The 14,193-nt window shown below is 34.3% G+C and overlaps 1 protein-coding gene across 1 annotated transcript in view; it reads left to right on the top strand.

Annotated features, from left to right (window-relative positions):
• The window catches only part of Mhcl (Myosin heavy chain-like), a 156,177-nt gene that overhangs the window by 10,629 nt on the left and 131,355 nt on the right, over positions 1-14,193 (top strand). The window contains exons 2-3 of the mRNA XM_090114166.1: positions 7,498-7,680; positions 12,283-13,509. Of these exons, the coding sequence (XP_089970292.1) occupies positions 7,510-7,680; positions 12,283-13,509 (1,398 nt within the window). The 5' untranslated portion in view covers positions 7,498-7,509. The remainder of the gene's footprint in view (positions 1-7,497; positions 7,681-12,282; positions 13,510-14,193) is intronic.

Raw genomic sequence — 14,193 nt, 5'->3', positions numbered from 1 at the left:
AAATTAGGATAGCTAGACATTGAACGCTTGCTTTTTAATAAATTAATTTAATTAGATCTGACTGAAATATTAGAAAATGGTAGCGTGCAGTTACTTAAAGCACACTACTCATGTGCTTAAAGTAAAGAAAGCGTAGCTACTTATAACTGAGTTTTCAATCTTACTTTAAAGACAACAATATTATGGATGGATTACCTACATAATTGTACCAAGATTTCCTTTAATAAAAATACTTATGAATTTAATTGTTATATTTCTTCGGTATTTTAAAATTTAAAACATAGACTGTTCTATACACGGAATAAATCAAAGCCTGCCAATGATTGACGTTAACATTCTAGTTTTTTATGTGGAAAGCTTTATGAGAACAAATCTCACAACATGTGTTTAATCCGTGATTGAATAGTGAGAGTTAACGTAAGATGAAATGTTTTTGCTCTTAACTCGTATTGCCAAACATGGAAGCATTCATTTGCGAGGTAATTACCGCAGGTCGATGCGTGCATTCCGGAATAGGGTTGTCATCAATCGATTGTAGGTAGTTAGTATGAGCAGTGACATGAATTTGTAGACTAATTATTGAAATTGGTGCGCTTAAATGACTTATAACGTTATGTAGTTCACTCATGTTTCCACAATTCACACTATTTAAAAGTTTGATAAGGAATATGAAAAAAAAAAAACTAATTCTTTCTGTAATTGTCTTGTATTTATCACAACGAACGCTTGTTCCAGGATAAGTAACACGAGATAAATGATTAAATACATTATATTTCAAGTGTGTGACAGCCCTATTCAGCTCCATTGTTGCATGTCGCGTGCGCGATACTTTCGCATTGTATTCTCCCGCAGAGGGGCTGCTTTGTCTACGGTTTAGAACCTAAGATTGAAAAATGAAAATCTAAATGCGACTCGTATTTGTTGTGACGAGGCTCATTGTACCAATCGATATACCAAATAGCAAGCCAAAATATTGATTTACCATTGACAACTTAAACATTCAAGGATGACACACACAGCTTTCTGTATGACTCTCAAAAATATACGAGTAAGTATTTGGTATTAAGCTATGCCCGATATATTGATTTATCATTGAGCAACTCAAACAGCTACGGATGTCACACACAGCTTTTTGTATGACCCTCAAAAATTTACAAGTACATATTTGAAAACGTATTGGTAGTTGGTACTAAGCTATATCCGATGTATTGATTTATCATTGAGCAACTCATACGACTAAGTATGTCACACACAGCTTTTTTGTATGACCATCAAGAATTTACGAGTATTTGAAACGTATTGGCATTTGGTTTTTTTTTGGTTTTTAAGCAGTGTCCGAGTTAAAGGTTATCTAGTTATGACTTCATATTTCAATGCACCTTTAAAGTAGCGACAAATTGACATTTTCTATGACTTTATTAAAAACTGGTTTCATCAATATTTATCTTGAACTAGCGGTCCGCCCCGGCTTCGCCCGTGGTACATATTTACGTTTTCTCTACATAAAAACCATCCTCGTACTTCAAGGAATATAATAAAAAAAGAATTATCGAAATCGGTTCAGCCGTTCTCGAGTTATGCGCTTACCAACACATTTTGCGATTCATTTTTATATATAAGACTAGCGGTCCGCCCCGGCTTCGCCCGTGGTACATTTTTACGTTTTCTCTACATAAAAACCATCCTCGTACTTCAAGAAATATAATAAAAAAAGAATTATCGAAATCGGTTCAGCCGTTCTCGAGTTATGCGCTTACCAACACATTTTGCGATTCATTTTTATATATAAGAAGACTAGCGACCCGCCCCGGCTTCGCACGGGTGCAATGCTGATACTAAATACACTACAGAAAAACTGTGAACGTTGTATATATAAAAACATAGCGTCGCCCGCTCCGGCTTCGCACGTGTATAAAATAGATAGCCGGGCGGCCGGCCTGTAGCGCTGCAAACGCTACGTCCCGCAATTTTTAAATCTGTAATATCTTCGAAAATATTCACTTAAATCATACGGTGTAAAGGGCCATATAGATCTATATTAAATGAACAATGTATTCAAGGTATTTAATTGGTTAAGGATTAATGCTGTATTGGTTAAAATCGCATCGAAAATTAGCCATTATTTGTCGGAAAAAGTAAATGACAAAAAAAAGTTATTGTGGGTTATCCATAAGAGATAGACATATACCATCGCGGACTTTTCTGTAGACCTTTTCAATGTGTATAATACTTAGTACATTATTTTGATAAAACTCGTAGGGTTCAGCCTGCGTTTGCAATTTAAGCGGAAAAAATGTAATTTTTTACGACATCACATTAGAAACCTCAAAAATAACAGTATTTCTCCACTATTTAATGGATGTTATTATACATATAAACCTTCCTCTTGAATCACTCTATCTATTAAAAAAAACCGCATCAAAATCCGTTGCGTAGTTTCAAAGATTTAAGCGTACAAAGGGACATAGGGACATAGGGACAGGGAAAGCGACTTTGTTTTATACTATGTAGTGAAGATTATTTAAGAGAAGTAAAAAGTGAAAACGGAACGAAATATGATCTTAATTGTAATGCTTCTGCAAAGAAAGTTTAACAAATTATTCAACGTCTAGATTTTTTACTTTATTATGGCGCATTTTTCACTAATTTAAAAGCGGCCTAGTTTTAAGCTGGCTAAAAATAAATTTAAAATTTTATCATCCATAATAACATGTTACTGGATGATATTATAATCTCCAGAAGATTGAGCATGACATATTTTTTTTCTATAAATAAACATTTCATAGTTAAAATTCAGTAATAGCCGTTGTAGTAAGGTAAAGAGATGTATGTGGACTGTCAATGTGATTGAAACGAAAGAATCGTAAATGAAACATAAAAAAGTTTTCAAAAAAGAGGTCCTAAAATATAACATGTATGAGATGCGTTTTAATGAATCACAAGAACCGGCTGATTATCGCAATTGTGTTGTGATCATAAAAGCGTACACCGATACAGTTTTTTTCTGCGCTGTCGTGCAATGACTCAAGCGCTATTTATAATGTGATCAATTTATATCAGCAGATTAAATGAATAGTTGTTTTATTTTTACAGAATTTACTACACGCTCGCTGTGGAGTAATTTAGGAGCCGTTTATTGAAAGATCGATATCGATCGATAATGATAACTGTGTGTTAACGGTTATCTAATTAATAGTTTGTATTTAAATGGTCTACTTATTTAAGCTGAATGTAAATTTTATAAGATAGGAGGCATCTTATATTAAGCACAAAATAAAATCTCATCTTAATTAATGCACAAAATAAATTATAGATGCAAATGATTTAAGATTATGTATTAAGCATTGAGATCATTTTATTGTATCAATTCTGTATAACCTCTAATTTATAAAAATTTAATGACACAGTGTTAATTGCCAGTTTCCATACTCTTCGGAAACGGCGATAGACGATTTATATGAATTTTTATTCTTAAGTGTATATTGCAGGTTGAGAAGAGAGGGAATCGGTCTCAGAAATCATTTTTATATATACATATGTATATCCCAATTCCCAAAGTTGTCCTGGCAGAACAACGTTTGGCGGGTCTGTTATAATTTCTCATTTCCCAACAATAAAGTTTCCCAACTAACAGCGATAAATGTAACATAATTTCACAAGCGCCGTTGTAATAAATATGCCGGTAACAAGCCAATTAAGTAGAGATTGTCTAATCTAAAAATGAACGCCCCTCCACTAAACTTAATTGTTTCAATGTGTGAGGACAAATAATTATTGAACCACTTTATATGTGTGCGCGCGTCGAGTCTACTGCAAACTTTGACACTCGCGCACTGATTTGTCAACTAATCGGGCGATCAGTTCAGGTGCCTAGCATTGTATGGCGGGGAGAGCGCGCTATGTACGGAATGACACGTCCGTTCTGTCGTGCATCGCGTCATTTATGCACTAGTTGGCCAACTGGTCCTGTCGTTCGGGCATGGACGGGACTGGAGGACTGAACGACCAATGAGGCAGACCAATTTGTGTGTATTGCGTCTATACACGTACTTTGAATGTGAGCGTAAACACAGTGGAGGGGCGTTCATTTTTAGATTAGACAATCTCTACAACGTGAATTAATAAAACAGGACAGTGATGACGTCATACAATCATATGGCGCTCGCTGCAACGTCAATGCACTAGTGGCCCTCAGCTAAATGTTAATAAGGAGGGTATGGGATTGCGTTGTTAAACCAATTGAAGAGAGACAATGATCGTCATACGAATTAGTTATGAAAAAGTCTATACTTTAAGTTTTTGATGCACTTTTTGATTGAACGTCTTGTAAGATGTTACTCATTTTAGACATCATTTTCATATCTTTCCATTTACATTTACTTCCGGGCTCGATTCCTGAAATGAGTAAGTACTTACATTAATGTATAAATTCAATTATTCTTCTTATTTAAATCTATGACGTGTTTATTATAAAAATACATATTCATACCAAATGTTACACCCTGAAGTTAAATTATTGCCTTGTTCCTCAAATCTTGTGTTAAGGAAGGATTTAATTATTTTCGGAACTATTTGCAGGCATAGGTTTTCGCATAGCACAAAACCTATGTCAGCATAGTTTACGATAGTTATCCCTTTTTTATAAAACGACATGTTTGAATCAACACTAACGTAATTAACCTTGCTAATATAAGGCTTCATATATGACAATGCGACCTCCAAGCGGGATCTAGGTAATTTATTAGGTTAGTAACTTTAAATCCCGTATATTTTTAAATAAGTATTCATTAATACAAAATTATCAATATAGACAGGACAAATGAATTGTAACCTGTAGTACCCTATGCGTTAATCTTGACTAATAATATCACTATTAACTACTAAGAATTTTGATTCACATCCAGTTTTGCCTGAAACCGTAACAAAAATCCAACCATTCCTCTCAGAACTACGAGTTCATATAGGATTCTTGTATTGATATTCAAACATAGTGCTAATATTCGTTTTAGATGTTTCATTTTATCGATGGATATTAATTGATAGAAGTAATCGTGTAGCATCTACACTATTAACTCAGCTGTGACCTACAACATTACAATATTACGAAAACTGGTTTCAACAATTGAAAGGTTACGAGGTCTCTCTAATGTCGGGAGGGGATGCGTCACTATCTCCAATTCACTAATAAATCTGTTTGCTTCATTAAGATATGATAATAAGCTATCGATCAAGGCATTGTTCGATGAGAGAATGTATGAATTCTATTCAATAAATTGGAAGGGCTTTTGAAATGTCGACAAAAATCAGTGGTAAGTAGAAGATAATAGGGATTTTTGGTTTATCTGCGCGCATAACTTACCAGTGACTTCACCAGATCGAATAATTCTTACTTAATGTCTTATCAGGGCAAGGTTTATACTTTATGTATAGAATAAATTTTAAATAATAATACGTCATAATCATCTACAATATTTAAAACAGAAATTTCCATCGGAAGTAGAGCCAGAGCCCAGAAGGCGTGTGGCTAAAAGATACTTAACTACTTAGTATTATAAATATTAAGTGCCTTCTAAAGCAAAACTTTAAAGTACGCTCGTGACTCTTGATGTGTGATGTGTCAAATTAATTACGTTACGAGCGGTATCAAATGCGGTAGGCGTCACCAAGTCTGGATCGTGAGCTATTCGGGTCGATGCCCACTGACACATTATCATACTGGACACGTTTGTCTTAAAGAATTTTTACATATCTTATAGTTTAGGCCATGTGTAGGCTTAATGTTTTGAAGAAAGGCCAATGACTTGTGATTTGCGATGAATTGATTAACGGGTTATAACGTAGCAACGCTTATCCATATTACCAGAGCAATTATTTAAGTATTCATCGCATAGTTGTTTTTTTTCCTTTGTATTAAGTTATTTAATGGGTTTCAAGCTACATTGAATATGATTTCGAAATAAATACTAAAATATTAAATGATTGTTCACTGTAAAATCCAATTTTCTCCTTCAGTTTTTCTTTAAAGCCCCGCTGTGTTTAAAAAAGGATTAGCTTCAGGCTTCAGCCCAGCTTAGTTTGGTAATTCAAGCTAACGAAGCCTTGCTTTTTGCACTCTTTTTGAACTCGTTAAGACTTTTATTAGAATTGAAAAAGGTCTGGAAAATTCATCCACCAACTCTTTGGCCTCTTCTACTTTTTACGGCTGTAATGATTTATTCGAAAACACCACTCCTTTGCAAAAAGTAATGATCAACTTTTTGGACGCTTGCCAATATGAAACGTGCCATAAGGATTGGCCGGCAGCTAAAAAATGGCACATTGTATGCTTCAGAAGAAGATTGCTAAATAGAGAGCCTTTTGTAATCGCACAATAAAAAATAATGTTTGGTTTGTGTAAAGACATATAGTAATAAATTTGGGTGGCCAGATGGTATTTGAACCTCGGCGTATACACACCTCCGTTGCACAATAGCTTGACGTTGATATGCATTCAGGCGGCTGTTTAATTCAAAGCACATAATACAGTAGAATGCGAGGACTGTTAGTTCGGATAGAGCCGTATCATTTCTAGCTAGTAACGGTATGGTTATTGTCATCGTGGAACGTACAGCGTGTCCAGTGTATGGATGGATTACAGTTGTACTGTCCACTGTCCAGTATTATGGTTTGTCATTGGAAGCCTATTAGTACTCTAGTCTGACGTTGTTAGTAGCTTGTGATTTTAAGTGGTTTAATATATACCACTTAAACGTTTATCGATGAAATTTTCAAATAGGTATGTAGGTATTGAAACTAATTTTGTCCGTTCATCATCTAATGCAAAGAATTAAATATATACCGATTTTGTTTACTTTTTAATGATAGAATGACTGCAATTTTAAATAAATATTATCAATTACGCAGTGGAAGAGGAACAATGCTCGTTGTATGATTTTAAAATAAAAACTTCACTGCTATAATGTACAAAAAATCTCGCAAAACTGATTGCTCCGTGCACTGGGACAAATGCAAGAGCGGATGCGACGTAAATAAAACCTCTGCGGCCCCAGTAAACTTGTCAAGTTATGAGTTACCGTAAATGAGAGTTTTAAAAACAACTTTGCCATTGTTTCCTTTTTAAATATTAAATGAGCACAAGCCAAACTATTTGTAATACACGAAATATATCCTTCCTGCACAAAATAATAAATATACACATACAAACACACAAAAAATATATCTTTGATATATCCTTTATGTTATACATATACATATTTCAAATATTTCATATTCATATTTATGGAGGTATTTTTCTTCGAATAAAAGTCCATAGTTTACGTTTACTTATAGAGACTTTTTTCAAATAAATTATTACACTCATTTAATAACTGGCAAGGGGCAGCATACATTCGTTAGAGCAATGAAGTCATTTATAGGAAGGGTAATAATATAATTGGTATAACTAGTATACATTTATCACAGGACAAACACTCAAGATAGTAAATACTTTTGTTCCAGGTACATTCCGTCATGTTCAACTTCATTAAGAAGTCGACCGTTCTCACGAGCGGCGACTCCGGTAACTACGAGGAGAGAGACGGCGAGAAAGAGAGACGGAAACGGGAGAAGAAGGAGCGGAAAGAGAGGGAGAAACGAGAACGGATAGCTGCTGGGCTTGAAGAGCCTTTGCGATTGGAGGAGGTAAATGCTCAAGATTCTTGTTAAAGTTAACTGAAATAGTAGAAACCTGAACCAGGATTATATTATATTTTTTAAAGATGAGGTTGGTGATCAATAGGGACTTGGTCAATAAGATTTCTTCTCAATTGAGATTGGTATAAAAGTGCCAGCTGGCTGATTGAATATTTCTGGATAGAAGAAAATCTAATTGCACTAGTAGCTATTGATTCTGAGTGAGTTATGAAGTCATAGCATATAATTTAAATTAATAGTGTGTGCAAAACTTTTGAAGAATAAAAAGACAGCTACAAAAATCTCTTTATTTTCAAGTTTCAACTTACAAGGGTCACTGGACATGAACTCATAACCACAAGATATGTTCACATTTTTACACGTACTGTCGTCTTATTTATATCTTAACTAGTTTCATCTTGTCAAGAACCTCCCATCTACATCTACACTAATCTATACTTATATCGTAAAGAGGCAAGATTTGTACGTTCTTTTAGTGAATAGACTCAAAGTACTGAGGCGATTTTTATATGAAATCTAGACCGCTGTACCGATGTATAGATGTATATGAGTAAAATAAAAATGTCATTCCAGATAGAAAGCTCAAGTGATCTTAAATTAAAACATATAATATGGTACATCATGACCATCGTTTAAAAAGTGCAATTAGAAATTTGTTATAAAATCTACGAAATACCCGCGATGAATGATCTCATCAGTGAGGATTTTTAGTTTGTCCTACACAAAATAATTAAGAGGCACTCTTACGTTAATCATCATAATTGTTATTATCATTCAGCTGTTGATACATTATCCATCTCATTACTTTGTTTATTTTGTTAACACGCATTGTTTGTGACAAGACAATAATTACTAAATGAGTTCGTAACAGTGTTTCGCGAGTCCCAAGTAGGTCGAGTGCGGTTTTGTGATCAGTTATGGGTGATTCTATTCATGTAGAGCGTAATGGATTCAAGCTGATTGCGTTGCATCTCGGGGCGTTGGTACGTTTGTAGGATGTAGGATGTTAGGAAGTTGTAGTGTTGTGTGTCTGGATTTGAAAAATGAATGCTGTGTTTTTAAATAAGTATTTTGTTGAAAGGCCATGCTGATTGTAATCTGTATAGAATAGTATTGTGTGGATTGGTTACTATCGTTTTGAAACTAAAGATTTTTTTATAATTTTTAGATATTTGGAGTATTTACGCTTTTATGATTAAGTAAAATTTATAATCCAATTAGCTGTGACGTGCGGATTAAAGTGTGGTCAAACCCGCGGACAAAATAAAACATTTCTATTGCTTATGTGTAATTCTGGCACATAAGCTGCCACTGCTTTTCGCGTGAAAGAATAACAAACATATAGTAGAGCCATTTTAATAGGCAACATTTGACAGTTCAACAAAATTCAACAACGTAACCTAGTAGAAACCTAGTAGAATAATATGATATTTCGTTTTGTTAGAACTGCACATTTGCTTAACTTTTTTCAATTACGATAACATATTTATAATAATAATAACCGATACAAGTAATTTTAGGATTTGATTTTACTGATAAACCATTCTAAACATAATAAACAATTTCTGATTTAAAGAACTGACGTTGCTACAATTTTGTGTCAATAAACCTTTTTAGGGTTCCGTAGCCAAAATGGCAAAAACGGAACCCTTATAGTTTCGTCATGTCCGTCTGTCCGTCTGTCCGTCTGTCCGTCTGTCACAGCCGATTTACTCGGAAACTATAAGTACTACAGTGATGAAATTTGATGGGAATATGTGTTGTATGAACCGCTACAAAAATATGACACTAAATAGTAAAAAAAAGAATTGGGGGTGGGGCCCCCCATACATGTAACTGAGGGATGAAATTTTTTTTTTCGATGTACATACCCGTGTGGGGTATCAATGGAAAGGTCTTTTAAAATGATATAAAGTTTTCTAAAAAACATTTTTCTTAAAGTGAACGGTTTTTGAGATATCAGCTCTCAAAGTCGTAAAAAGTATGTCCCCCCCCCTCTATTTTTATAACTACGGGGTATAAAATTCTAAAAAAAATAGAGGTGATGCATGCTAATTAACTCTTTCAACGATTTTTGGTTTGATCAAAGTATCTCTTATAGTTTTTGAGATAGGTTGATTTAACTGTAATTTATTATATTTGCTGCTACGGAACCCTTTGTGCGCGAGCCCGACTCGCACTTGGCCGGTTTTATTTCTTTTTAAATACCAGAGACGTTACTCTAAAAATCGAAATCTGACATCTAGAATCGAATGCATTGATTACTTGGGAATAAAAATCATCATAAATTATTGACATGTGTTTCAAGTTCGATTGACAAATGTTTCAAGTCCGTATCGATTAATTCACTTTAATCGATGTTTTTAAGCAGGTTACCACCCTATGAAGATAAAATTGATAGACGTCAAATGTTGCCTATTAAATTGGCTCGACAATAATACATTATGTAATAGTATAAATAAATAAAAAAAAAATAAAAATAGTTTATTTCCTTTCTAAATTTTACACAATTTGGAGTAGTAGGGCCCTCCTAGTAAGTTTAAGATAAAACCTGTGTCAGGAGGACCCGCTCTTCCTTAACTTAAAATAGGTTATCTACATGAAAAAAATAAACTGTTAATAACTAAATATTAATAGTTAAGTGTGGAGTGTATGATTGTGTGTTGTGTGTGTGTGTGTGTGTGCGTGTGTGTGTGTGTGTGTGTGTGTGTGTTTGAATTTGTCGGTTTATGTATGAGCACGAGTTTGTGAGTGATCGAATTTAAATAGCAATTAATATTTACCAGCTAATGATTACACGTGGTTATAGTTAAATAAATAATATAAAAGTAATAATTACACAGTGCATGACGTAGCAAGAAGGTTTTCTGTGTCATTATAATTTAGTGTTTTTAGCCAATTCATTATTTTATTTTTTAAATCACAACAAGTTAGTCTATTAATGTTAAATAATTTATTTAGATGATTATATATATAAGCTGAGTTAGCTGAGTACTGGCGTCTGGCAAAAACAGTTTTGGTACAACGAGTTTTAATTACCTCCTTCCTTCTTCTTCCCTCCACTGTGGTATAAATAAATGGTGTTTTTTTGTGTGTTTTTATTGTAATAAGCAAGATGTATAGTTGTCTGACTGTTAGAATATCACATAGTTTATACAGATCTGTCGTTGGAAACCGGCGAGGTTTTTGATACATGACTTTCAGAAGACACCTATGCACACGCTCCATTTCTATGAATTTAGATTTGTTAGCTCCCCCCCAGATAGGAATACAATATGCTAAGATTGATTGAACTAAGGACTTGTATATTTGATTCCTAAGCTTATGTGAAGTTACATGTCTCAAAGATTTAAAAATCCAGATTAGTTTCCGTGCTCTTTCGTTCATATAATCAATGTGTGAATGCCAAGATAAGCGGTGATCAAGTATGATCCCGAGATATTTTGTAGTAAAAACTTTTTCAATAGTGTCGCAAGTACAATTTAAATTATTAGTTCCGTCACATTCGTGGAGCTTAAGGTTAAGATTAGGATTAGGTTGTGTTTTATTATTAATTGAGAAGCATATGTAATTAGTTTTTTTAATGTTTAAAGTGAGGAGATTACTTATTAACCAATCAGAAATTATAGAAATACCTATCTGTGCCGCGTTAAATACAGAAAGCCATGAATTCCCACTAAACACTATCGCCGTATCATCTGCGTAAGAGTAGATTTTTCCATTTAATATACTTAAATTAGTGAGATCATTGATATAGACTAAAAAGAGCGTTGGTCCGAGAACGCTTCCCTGTGGCACACCACAGGTAACGCCTCTATCGCAGCTAATATAATTTTCTATTTTTACACATTGAGTCCGCTCTGTTAAATAACTTTCCATTAGATTAAGGGGTGTACCACGAATGCCTGCATGCTCCAGCTTACGGATAAGAATAGGGATGGAAACGGTGTCAAAGGTATATCCATTATCCATACATTCCTAGAATCTTTCGCATTATTATAGTGTTAGTAGGATTTAAGTGTGTTAATTACTTCTCTTTTGCATTTCAATGGCGACAAAAGCAGTTAATATTATAGTTGATGTAGTGATATCGAAAATATTTCTTTGCGAATCGTTTGTATATATTTTTTTAAATGTAAATGTGATCATGTTATCGATTGTCATATAATCACATTGCTTTCATAACAGCACGAGTTTAATTCAAGTTTACAACTTTCATTAACAGCATTGAAATTTTAATTTGATCGCTCGTACGTTTGGAATGCGAGTTTTTGCGACGACTGGAACTCGAATTTTCATCATCGTACCAGAAATAACCTATGTAATATTATGTATCCATACATTATACTCACAACATATCGTTTTTGCCGACCAGCAAGAAATAAATGTGTTTTTTGGCCATTTTTTCCCTTGTGTATTCAATTCGTATAGTTTGGTAATATCAATCAGTTGTGAACCTGTTATTGCAAAACATTGCGGTGCCTTTAAATATATTTTTAATTTTTAATATTATCACTTATAAATTTGACCTTTATGCTCACTGAAGTATACTATATTCTTAGCCAATCAGTAATAATTTTTTTGTTACAGGTTCGACGATCTCTCAAGCTTCGGGGTCGGCGTAAGGAAAAAGAGAAACTTCCCTCAGGAATTACAGCCGACTATACAGCAGCGCTATTTGCTCACCTTGAACAGGATACCAATTATTCTAATTATCCGGTTATAAACACTTCAGGTTCCAATTCCAACCTCAGTGATGAAAATAATCACTTGTCACCGGGATATCCTACTACACATACCTGGAATAAAAAGGATGGTATCTTACAATCTGATAGTTCAGAAACCTCTCTGAATTCTTTAAACAATCCAAACAATGCTAACAGCAATAGTCCTCGACAAGCACCTAATCTACCTCCTATTCCACCGCGTCCACCAAAGCGAGGCATACTCAAAGGCCCACGTTTAAGTAACACGAGCTCTAATTCGCAAGAAAGTAATATCCCTAATTCAGACACCGTCGATTTTGTCAACGGCCAAGACTCGAATGTTCTGGCGCGTAACACTCAACAAAATGAAGTTATCTCGTATGGTATTCCACCGTCAAAGAGCACATCGTCTAGTGATGATATGCAACAAGTACAGAATTTTACCAAAAAAGTTATACACAGTCCTGTAGAAAATCAATACAAGAATTATAAAAATAATGCGAATCCATCGATAAATAGGCAAGATATGGACGAAGTTCCAAGGACGAATGGGAACAGCTCTCTTGGCGTGACTTCTACCTCACCGAGTGCAGATTCTCTAACCGATACTACAACAAATTCTTCGTTTGCTACTCCACCCTTCTCCACGTCGCCCGTTGGAGAGTCGCAAGGCTATCACCGCTGGTCGAGGACGAATACATTTGACGATGTCTATTTGCCGCTACCAGCATTGACACCAATGCAATTACCTAAACCAAGAGTTCTAACAATACAGCGGCAGAAGGCTCCGAGAAATGATTTCGGTTTTAGTCTACGTAGAGCTATGATTCAGGAACGAGTTTTCATTGGAGATATGAGGGAATTATCAAGCATTGAAGAAAATTCAATGGTCAATGGTGATAGTAAATGCAATGGTAATAATATAATGGTTAGCAAACTGACGCATAAAGCTGTTATACTTGCTGAACCTGGTTCGTACCCGGGAGCCAGTGAGACAGGATTATTGCCTGGAGATAGACTTATTGAAGTCAATGGGGTGAATGTTGAAGGGAAAAGCCGGGAAGAAGTCATCGATCTTATTAAGAGCAGCCATGAATCTGTGACTGTTAAGGTACGTTTGATCAAATTGGTATTTAATAGTAACTGATAAGGTTTAAAGTTAATAAATCGTTTAAAGTTTATAAACCAGTATTTAATTAATATGTTCAATGTTCATGTTAATTAGTTATATACAAAATAATTATTTTAAGGTTAATGTAGAATAAGGACGCAATAATATGATAAGAGACATATTGTAAACAATCCATATTTACATTGTATTAAATACTATGTACTTACGTATTTTCGTTAGTTGAATGTTATGGGTAAATTAAAGCTAAAGTTAACCGTTACAGGAAATAACAGTACTCAAAAAGTTCTCATTCTTATTGTAATAACAAATGATTTATATCCGTAACTGATTATAATTACTCTGACCTTAAATACGAGTAATTTCGTTACATTCATAGTTATAAATCTCAGGCAGATTTTATACTGTTACCGTGAAATATCAATTTTTGTATTTTCAAATCCATTGTACATTCTTAAAATTCATGTCTAAGTGTAAGAGTATTTTGCTACAATCTTATACAATAATTGTACTGGTATAAATATTGTCCTTCACATTGCCCCGTACAAAATTGTGTTAATTTAAATTTTCAATACAGGACATTCTTGTCTTTAATCCATCAGTCCTCGGAATCACAGACACAATAGAAAATCTATTGTGTCGCGCCCCGATCGGGGCTTACGGTGG

Source organism: Colias eurytheme, chromosome 21 (genome assembly GCF_061535395.1).
Source record: "Colias eurytheme isolate Ceu_HAF_F1 chromosome 21, ilColEury1 Martin Lab GWU primary, whole genome shotgun sequence".
Taxonomy (NCBI): Eukaryota; Metazoa; Arthropoda; class Insecta; order Lepidoptera; family Pieridae; genus Colias; species Colias eurytheme.
The sequence above is the reverse complement of the archived record's forward strand: the minus strand, read 5'-3'. Positions and strand labels throughout refer to the sequence as shown.